Source organism: Mus caroli, unplaced genomic scaffold, assembly GCF_978045245.1.
Source record: "Mus caroli unplaced genomic scaffold, Mus_caroli_1 scaffold_18, whole genome shotgun sequence".
Lineage (NCBI taxonomy): Eukaryota > Metazoa > Chordata > Mammalia > Rodentia > Muridae > Mus > Mus caroli.
Window position 1 is genome coordinate 38,920,235 of NW_028227273.1, and position 10,184 is coordinate 38,930,418.

Consider the following 10,184-nt stretch of genomic DNA (forward strand, 5'->3'; position numbering starts at 1 on the left):
TGTAGGAAGGCTCCTGGCTTGAGGGAGGCATCAGGACCATGCCTTTCCTGGTTCCCAGCCTGATAGAAGGAAGTACACATTTGGTTCTCTGAGCTCATAGTCTGAAGGAAGAGGCAAGCCTTTCAGGATCCCCAGGCTGGGGGTGAGGTCCAGCTGCTTCAGTCTGCTGGAGGAACAGTGGCCCTGGCTTGAGGGAGGCATCAGGACCCTGCCTTTCCTGGTTCCCAGCCTGATGGAAGGAAGTACACATTTGGTTCTCTGAGCTCATAGTCTGAAGGAAGAGGCAAGCCTTTCAGGATCCCCAGGCTGGGGGTGAGGTCCAGCTGCTTCAGTCTGCTGGAGGAACAGTGGCATCTGGGACAAAAAGACCTCACAGATGCCATTGTAGCATGCCACCCCGCCCCTTGCCATGTAGCTTTGTCATCCTGCAGGGACCAGGCTTGTGACCAGCAAGCAGGCAGAGGGCTATGGGGGAGCTGGTACAGCCAGCATCTGAATGCCCAGGGCAGGTGGTGGTTCCCTTTGCCAGGGGTCCCCAGGGAGCTGACAGATTAGACCTGACAACTTCTGAGGACATGATGGCAGCTACAGAGCTGAGTGAGTGGAGGTCAGCAGGACAGGGCTCCAGCCAGACACCAGGATGTCCCTGATCTTGGCTTGGGAAGCCCTACCCCCAACATGGGCTGTGAGAAGGAAGAGTCCCCATGGGAAACGCAGACTCCAACACGAACATTTCCGGTTTAAGATCAGTTTGGTGGTTCAGTCTCTGATCCCAGCACTGGTGAGGCGAGAATGTGGCTACATACGCCTGTTTCTCCACCTCTACACTGTGCCTGGCTCACTTCAACAGAACAGATTCAGCCTCAACATCGCTTCCTTACAGTATCATAACACAGACTGATATAATCCCAAATTCTGCATGAAGGACATGCCGAGAGGCCAGGCGCAGGGGCGTATGGGAGAAATCCTAGGTGTTAACCCTGGGGTAGCCCCTGCAGCCAGGCAGGTTCTCTCCACACGCTTCTGGTTCTCAACTGATTTTCTATTCTTCTTGTTTTTTTTTTAAACAGCACTACTGTGTTGCATTCAGATGGAGCCCCAGGCCTTGTGCATTGTTGGGAGATGGTGCTAGGGAGATAGGGTCCCTGCCCCCCTCCCCCATCCCATGTCAGACAGTGTTCAGATCTGTGGCAGGAAGGGACCGGCCAGCAGGCTCCACACAACTCAAGGACTGAAGGAGAGGACCAGGCTGTCTGTCCTGGGGTTCCTGGGGACACTGCTTCTCCGTACATTGCCAGGCCATGGCAGAAATGGTCCCGAGGCCTTTGCTGAAGGTGCTTGCTTGATCCCATCTCCTCCTCATTTCTTGGGTCTATGAGACCACGGTGGGCATCACTGATACTCAGCTGTCGCTGTCCTCGCTGTCCCCGTATGCACCCAGCTGGCTCAGGGAGGACGTGCCAGGTGTCTGGGGTGTAGGGTTGTCCGCCTTCCTGCTCTTGGGGGCACCTGTGGAGAGGACAAGTCAGTCCATGGGAATGTGTCCGGCTTAGAGGACCCTGTGACTTGGTCACCTCAATCTTAAACTGGGCCAGAGAGATCCTGCCCAGGGCAGCTGAATGCCCACAGGACACTGGAACAGTGTCAAGGGCCAAGTGCTGCCAAGGGCCTCCATGACTAAGAGGGTGCACAGGTGAGGCTCCAATACTGGGCCTGCTGTGTGGCTTCAGGTAGTGCGTTAGGATCTGCCTCTGACAAATGTTAATAGTGGCAGTGACAATTGTGTCAAATGTCACCATCTGTCAACCCCAAGCCAGGCCTTTTCTACATATGGTGGAATTATTCAAACTCCAGAAAAGGACACTAAAGCTGCAGGCCACATGGACAGTGCACTAGCTACACTACCTGGAGTTCCTTGACCGTGTGAGACCTGTCCCAGGGCACCTTTAGCTATTCTGTCACTTCCAGTCCAAGCCTCTGCTCCTTTTCTCCTCTTTGTTTTTCAAGACAGGGTTCTCTGTGTGGTCCTGGCTGTCCTGGAACTCACTCTGGATATCAGGTTGATAACTAAGAGATCCTTCTGCATCTGCCTCCTGAGCACTGGGAATAAAGGTGTGCACCACCACCATCCAGCTCCATTTTGTCTTTTGAGACAGTCTCATGTAGCCCAGGCTGGCCTTAAATTCCCTATGTAGCTGAGGCTGATCCTTTTACCTCCCTCTGGTGCAGTGTGGCAGGCTGCTGGTTGGCCTCTGCCCATCGAGAGCTGCAGCCTCACTCTGGTCCCTCATCCTGCCCACCTCATGAACGTCCCAGACAGTGCTGGATGCACTGGTGCCACCCATGGCTGCTGAGGGGACTCACCTGCGGCGGTGGGCACCCCGACCTGCTCTGACGCCCCATTGGCTTCTGTCTTTATCTTCTTTGGTACAACTAAGCCTGCCAACTGTGCTTTGCTGCACAGGGCCTCTGCCTTCCTCTTGGTCTGCGGTACCTGTGGAGACCATGCACAGCTGTTGTCCCTCCGGCCTCCCTGACCTGGCTCTGTGGAACTAGCTTGCTTATCAAGCCTGCCCCTCACCCTCACCTCACTTTGCACCCGACTCCTCATCTGCTGCCCAGTTTCATTTTGTGAGCTCCTACCACCCCTCAATACCCATCTCAAGCATCTGCTGGCCCTCTTCTGGTGCGTCTGAGGACAGCCACAGGGCACTCATGTACATGAACAGAACAAAACAACACAACAACAAAAAACAAAAGCTGGGGCCAGATCTGCTGCAAAGTTCTGGATGCACCCAGGACCCTGATGAGACTTAGGGAGAGCCCCTCATCCTTCATAGCCTGTGGGCCAGCTTCTGGTTCTGTGGGCCCTTGTGCTGTGTACTCCGTATCCATGTGGAGAAGCCAGAGACTAACACAGCTAGATGTCTTCATCAGCTGCTATGCACCATGGTTTGTTTCTGAAGCAGAAACAGAGATTTGTGGATCCCACCTAACACAGCCCAGAGCCCTTCTATCTTTTCCTTCCCAGCGCAGGATTCCAGGGCTGCTGGGCTGCATCTGGCTTTGTTTTTTTTTTTTTTTTTAAGATTTTTATTTATTTATTATATGTAAGTACACTGTAGCTGTCTTCAGACACTCCAGAAGAGGGCGCCAGATCTCGTTACAGATGGTTGTGAGCCACCATGTGGTTGCTGGGATTTGAACTCTGGACCTTCGGAAGAGCAGTCGGGTGCTCTTACCCACTGAGCCATCTCACCAGCCCCCTGGCTTTGTTTTTTGCAGCAGGATCTTGCTATGTAGCCATGCTGACCTCAACCATGAGAACTCCACCTGCCGCTGCTCCCATGTGCTGGCTTTACGGTGCGTGTCACCACAGCCAGCACACGCATTCAGCTTTTTATATGGCATTGGGCCAAATCCCAGTCTTGCACTTGTGGGGCAGGCACTTGACTGAGCGACTCCCTATTTTTTTTTTTTTTTTTTTTGGTTTTTTGAGACAGGGTTTCTCTGTATAGCCCTGGCTGTCCTGGAACTCACTCTGTAGACCAGGCTAGCCTCAAACTCAGAAATCTGCCTGCCTCTGCCTCCCAAGTGCTGGGATTAAAGGCGTGCGCCACCACTGCAAAGCTGACTCCCCATTCTTGATGTACTGTTTCACCGGCTAGTCCCTTCCTCAGGCTCAGAAGCATGAAACAGAGCAGAGCAGCCATACTGTGGGCTGTTTGTCCTGTTATGAACTACAGTTTTGCTGCCATGATTTCTCCTATGGCCATTCAGCCTGGGTAAGCAACCCACACCCGGGCCTGGCTTACCTCGTTGAGGATGGCTGTGGGGTTGGGTCTTGCAGTTGCCCGTGGTCGGGAAGGTGGAGCCTCATCCTCTGACTCAGAGTCCTCCAGAAGCCTTCGATGGCGAGCCTCCTCCAGCAAGGCCCTATGGGATGGACATGGTGAGGATGTACTGCGGGGGGCGGTCTTCTGCAGCAGCTAGGGGATGCTGCCTCTTCCTGCTCTCTTGGTGTCAGGAACAGGGGAGCAGGTAACCACATTAACAATTTTGAGGGCAGCAGCTCAGTGGCTGAAGACGGCTGGCACATGTGAGGCCCTGGATTCATACCCAGCACCACAAAAATAAATAACATATAGTTGGGTGTGGAAGTACATGCCTACTGCCCAGCCCTGGGGGGGTGGGTGCAGGAGGATCAGGAGGTCAAGACCATTCTTGGCTACTTAATGATTCTGAGGCCAGACTGGGCTAACATGAGGCCTTGTCTCAAACAACAAACCCAGTCATGGGACGGAAACAAAAAGCCAGAGTGATGGCTATGAACAGTGGGTCTCAGGGGTCCCAGCAGCTGCACTTCAGTAGAGTCTAAGGGGACAGGACAAGACGGGAGGGGCAGCCATGGAAAGATCCAGAAGGGCCTGGCTCACGCTGTCTCCCGCTCGTCTTCCTCCTCCTGCTGCTGCTGCCACTGCTCCTGAGACATGCGGTGCTGCCGCAGCATGGCCTCAAAGTCCACGTGCGCCTGCCGCTGGTTCAGGTCTTTCAGCTCTTGCAGGTTTTCCAGCACTTCCATCTCCAGCTTGGAGTCCTTCGTCCGGTTCTCTAGGACCTGGGGGTGCAAGCGCTGGTGAGAGGCCGCAGGGGTGGGAGAGGAGGTGCAAGGGAGGGTGTGTAGGCAAGGGGAGAGGGAGTAGGGATGGGTAAGAGGTGGAGACAGAGAAGGGGGGAATGGGGGGCACTTGGGAGGGGTGCAGGGGTGGGAGAGGGTAGAGGCTAGGGAGGGGTGCAGGGTGTGGCCCAGGGCTTGCCTTCATGGGGTTGTTCAGTTCCTCATCCTCTCGCTCCTTCTGCACGCGCTTCTCCTCCTCCTCCAGAAGCTTCTCCGCCTGGAAGTTGCGCGTGGCCCCGTGCTCCATGGTGTAGTCCGTGTTCTCTGGGTCTGTCTGTTAGGGCAGGGGAGAAATGGCTGCCGGGTGCTAGCATGGGCCCTTTGTGTACATTTCTCCATTCCTCCTACCAGGATCTGTGCTTACTCCTTTGGTGGCTGTGGGCCTTTCCTCCTAATGCCCACACCCTCTGGAATATTCTGTAGCCATAACAAAGAACACCTGACTCCCTCATGGACTGTTATCCCCTTGTGTACACTATTAGTGCATCCCCCTCCATCTGTGCCCTTAGTACACCTCTAGACCTGCACCTTCACGCCTCTGGGCTGTGAGGCAGTGGACAGTGCCACCAGACAGAAGAGCTGGTAAGGTTGTAGCAAGTTCAGAACCCCAATAAATCTTATAATTGAGAACAGTGGGAATTCAAACTAGCCCCTGACTAGCTTCCTGCCCTGGAGCATGTGGCCATGGTACCCCACTAAAAGGACTATGACAACTGGTCCATAAAAACCTTGAGTTCTGCTGGGTGGTGGTAGTGCACACCTTTAATCCCAGCACTTGGGAGGCAGAGGCAGGTTCGAGGCCAGCCTGGTCTACAAAGTGAGTTTCGGGACAGCCAGGGCTATACAGAGAAACCCTGTCTCGAAAAACCAAAAAAAAAAAAAAAAAAAAAACCAAAAAAAAAAAACCCCAAACCAAACCAGAACAAAAACACCTTGAGTTCTTCATGTTAATGAAGTTATCAAGATAGGCCTGGAGTGTTTAGTCAATGAATTTCCCTTCCTGGGCATCCCTTTCTGCAAAAGGTATTTAATCTCTGGTTCACCCTGAGTGAGATGTCAGCATCCCCATCTGGCATGAATAAAGCAGTCTGGACAAGCCCTTCATCAAGGACTGCCACGGGGTGCAGGTGGGGAAAAGAAACCTTCGTCATACCGAGCCATGCCTCAGCCTCCAGAAGAGGGCCCTCTGTACATTTGGCACTCAGAGCCAGTGGGGTCCTCCCCTCCGGAGCTCACTGTGGGCTTGTGGATCCCATTGCAGACTCTGTTTCACTTTTCCTGAGCGGTGTGTTGGCAGCCCAGTGGCAAGGAAGAGACTCAGCCTAACACCACTGCCTTTCACCTCCCCTGAGCAGCAGCACATCCTGCAGTATTGCGACACCCCAGCGTTGAGGCAGAAACACAAAGTGACCCTGCGCTGTGTGCTCATCTAGCTTTATCTTCTTGTTTACAAACTACACAGATGACCCAACGTGCCGTGTATCTGTCAGGGTGGTGGAAGCAGGGGGCCATAAAGTAAATGAGGCTAGCCCGGGCTACAGAGGACCTTAATCAAAAATAAGGGGATGAGGGGCTAGATTCTGGCTGCCACTGCAGAGGAGCTGGTTCAGTTCCCAGTGCTGACATGGTGGCTCACAAACTCTGTAAGTCCAGTGGCTGGGGACCCAAGCCCACCCCTTGTGGCCTTCCTGGGCACCAGACACACAAACGTGACGCATGTAAAATAAACTGTAACTTCTTCAAGCTTATGTTTTGTTCACTTTAATCAAATCCTATTTTTTTTTTTTCCTATTTTTCTTTGAGGCAGGGTTTCTCTGTATAGCCCTGGCTGTCCTGGAACTCATAAATCTGCCTGCCTCTGCCTCCCATGTGCTGGGATTAAAGGCGTTCGACACCACTGCCCAGCTTTTTTTTTTTTTTTTTTTTTTTTAGGTTAATAGGTTAAAGCTTATAGTGAAAAAAATAACAAAACCAACCAACCAAAAAACCCAACCTAATCTAAACCAAACCAAAACACCACAGCCTCCAGTGGTGCAGATGGAAGAGTGCTTTTCCTCTTATCTTTCTCCAAGTCCTCAGGCTTTGTGCTTGCGCAGTGGCTCAGGGAGAACATTTGCCTAGTGAATGTGAAGCTCTGACCTCCATCCCAAGAAACACGAAAGAACAGAAGAAAATCATGACTTTTATCCAGAGGTGGTGGCATAAGCCTGTCGTCCTAGCACCCCAGAGGTGGAGGCCGGAGGATCAGGATCATAGTTACCCCTGAGTACATCGGAGTTTGAGTCCAGCCCGTGCTACAGGAGACTGTCTAAGCAAAGCAACAAGCAAGGCCCAGAACAACATGATTTTTCCTGACCCCGCAACATATCCCATACCTTGCACACATGCAGGTAGGCAGGCTTTTCTGTGTGGGGTTCTGCTGCAAGCACCTCCCCAACACTTTGCCCTTTTGTGGGGTGTCCACAGAGGGAAAGCGAATGAATGAAGCCCCTACCTTGAAGGTGATCTCGGCCAAGCAGCGCGTGCACTTGATGTAGAATCGGAAGATTGGCAGGCCCAGGTAGGCCTCGTTCTGGACTGTTTCCTTTCGTGCATTGAACTTCTTCCCCTTGTAGATGTATTCTCCACACGTCTTACACCTGCAGCCGGGGCAGGCGCATGAGTGTCTGTCCTCTGCTCCAGCACCCAGTGGCAGCATATGTACCTTACAGGTAGGAGGGAATGCCCTGCCTGGGTGTACAGAGCTTCTGAGAACTGCCAAGGGGACAGCAGAATCCTGACCCTGGCTGCTCCCCCGACTTCCTGTCCTGGTTTACTGCTGTGCCTACAAACACCTCTGGCTTAGACCTACCTCAGGCCTTTGCTCTGCTGTCCTCGCAGCCTGAGATTCTAACACTTCCCTGACTGTCCAGCTGGCAGACCACCTGCCCTGCCTGCCTCATGTGTCCTTGTGTTACTACAGAGGATGGGCATGATCCCCACTCCCCACTAGCCTCTGAGGGTCAGTAGGCTCCCCTTGCCCCATCAATGATAGGTGCCTGACAACTGCCTGTAGAGGAGTGCAGTGGTGTGAATGAGAATGGTCCCTAAGAGTCATAGATTTGAATGCTTAGTCACGGGGAGTCTTGGGGGGCCCGGCAGGGGGGGGGGAGGGAGATGATTAGGAGGTGTGGCCTTGCTGGAGAAGTGTGTCACTAGAGGTGAACTATGAGGTTTCAGAAACCCCACAGCACATCTGGTGTTTCTCTCTTTCTGCCTGCAGATCAGGATGTAGTCTCCAACTACTTCTCAAGCACCATGACTGCCACGCTCCCCACCATGATGACAATGGACTAATCCTCTGAAACTGTAAGCAAACTCCAATTAAATGCTTTCTCTTCTAAGAGCTCCCATGTTCACAGTGACTAAGACAGGGAGCAAACAAAGAAATGAAGACAAGATATAATCAACTAGTCACACAGACAGCTTCTCCATCCTCAGTGACTGTACAGGTGTGACTGACAGGATTGTGATTCTCACACACAGTCAAGTGTGAATAAGCTGGTTGAACCCAGGAAAGTGGGGGTGAAGGTCTAAGAGGAGGCTGGCAGCCTGCCTGGGATGAGATGGGAGACAGGCTCTGTCAGAGAAGCTGGTGACAAGAGATCTGCAGGCAGAGGCCATAGGTAGTGCAAAGGCCCTGGGCAGGAGAAGGGCTGCAACTAGAGGGTCCAAAATCCTGCAGGGCCAAGTGTCACTCTGACTGTCCACTGAGATAGGGGTTGGGGACTCTGTGAGGGTGGGAACTATCATCTTTGTTTGTTGTTTCTCCAGAGAATCAGCCTCCAGCCTCATGTCCCCAGGGATTCACCTCATGTTGAAGGGGGCCATCAGACGCACCACATACTGCCGGTCCTTGGGTAGTTTGAGTTTCGGGATCTTCGATGGGTCAAAGTCAGGTGGGTAGTATTTCTGCGGAGAAGAGGGCATTGCTGTTTTCTGGTGCTCCGGTCCCATATGGGCAGGAATGGGGTCTGAGAGCCATGTCAGCAGACACAGGATACCCTGGTTTTAGGGATCTATCTGCTCAGGATTCAGCTTGCTGGAGCCTTTCCAGACATGAGCTGTTTGAAGCACAGTCATGAGAAGCTGGGACAGGGAGGAGTGCACAAGCTTCCAAGACAAATCACATAGTGTGGTGGGTCACTTTCCTAAGCTGTGACATGCCTTCTAGGGAAGGTTCTAGAGGCCCAGGGTTTGCAGTAGGGGTGGACCCCTGCTGCCTAGCACATGATAAGATTCTAGACACTCATGAGGAAATGGAGGCCCGACATAAATCAGACCTTGTCAATGGTGGCCTAACCTGCACTAGGGTGCCACACAGGCTCCAGGGCACCACCCCAGGGCAAAATCTGGCCAGTGAATCTCCTTGGAGAGAACAGGCTCTGGCCTCTCTGTGTGCTTGGGAGGCTGGGGTGAGGCACACAGGGACAACCACTCTGGGTTACTGGCATGCCAATGTCCAAACCCATCACCCAGCACCCAGGAATCTGAGACAGGGGGCTGAAGAGAGACAACCCCCCACCCCCTCCAGAAAGAAGCTATGTGGACCACCAACAAGGAGGCTCTGCTTTTGACACCTACTGGCAACCAGGCTCATGGGAGAGGAAGCCTTGCTAATTCAGGCTTTAGACGGGAATGATGGTGTACAGCTGTCATACCAGCACTCAGGAGGCTGGTGCAGAACTGTGAGTTTACAGTCAGCCTGGGCAGTGCACACAAAGTGCTGCACAGACAGACATGAAGGAAAAACATAAAGTGAAAATAAAACTAATCCTTTAAAAAATGAATATAGCCCAGCGTAGATGTACACACCTTTGGTCTGTGAGTTCGAGGCCATTCTGGGCCTTCTGTGTACAGTGAAACCCTAACCCAAAACAAACATTTAAAAAAACAGATCCAGGAAATGGAGAGCAAAATTTTTCAAGAATGGAGACTGAGTCACCCCAGAAACCCCAACATGATGTAGACATCGCTGCAAAAGGTTTCGGATATTAATTCAACAAAAGCCGGGAAGAACTGAGGTGACCAACAACATCCCCTGATCTGATCTGGGGAAAACCCACAAAGAAGCAGTCCTGCCCCCAATCCGGTAAAGTGACAGAAGCTCCGCTTCCCTGGTGATGATTGGTTACTCACGAAGCTAGGGGAAAAAAAAAAAAAAAAAAAGCTAAGGACCGCCCCCCAAAATGTGATTGGCAAGAGTTTGGGAAGCTCACGCCCGACTGGAGGACGCGCGTGCGTGTGCGCGAGAGGGGTTTGCAAAAGGAAATGACCGGAAGGAAGCACGCCTCTCCCGGAGCCCTCGCACACTTCACCCTCTGTAGGAACATCTAGACTCTGAGCACTTACGTTTAAAACTTTCCGTTCCGACATTTTAGCTTCCTGTCCAGCGAACAAGCGAAGAAGCGGTCCTCAGTCCACAGGGAGTTTCTCCGATTCAGCGCCTCAGTGTCGCCACTTCCTT

General features: G+C 52.7%; 1 protein-coding gene across 2 annotated transcripts; it reads right to left on the reverse strand.

Moving 5' to 3' along the window:
• Window positions 1-740: 740 nt before the first annotated feature.
• On the reverse strand, window positions 741-10,175 carry Yju2 (YJU2 splicing factor homolog). Of its 2 annotated transcripts, XM_021149309.3 has the most exons (8): window positions 10,070-10,175; window positions 8,529-8,629; window positions 7,173-7,317; window positions 4,818-4,952; window positions 4,437-4,618; window positions 3,816-3,936; window positions 2,365-2,494; window positions 744-1,509 (listed from the first exon to the last, which is right to left on the reverse strand). In XM_021149309.3, the coding sequence occupies exons 1-8, from the start codon at window positions 10,091-10,093 to the stop codon at window positions 1,403-1,405; spliced, it is 945 nt and encodes a 314-aa protein (XP_021004968.2). In that variant the 5' UTR covers window positions 10,094-10,175; the 3' UTR covers window positions 744-1,402. The 2 variants fall into 2 exon arrangements, with proteins under 2 accessions (XP_021004969.2, XP_021004968.2); XM_021149310.3 differs by lacking the exon at window positions 2,365-2,494 and having other exon boundaries at window positions 741-1,509.
• Between the last annotated feature and the right edge of the window lie 9 nt (window positions 10,176-10,184).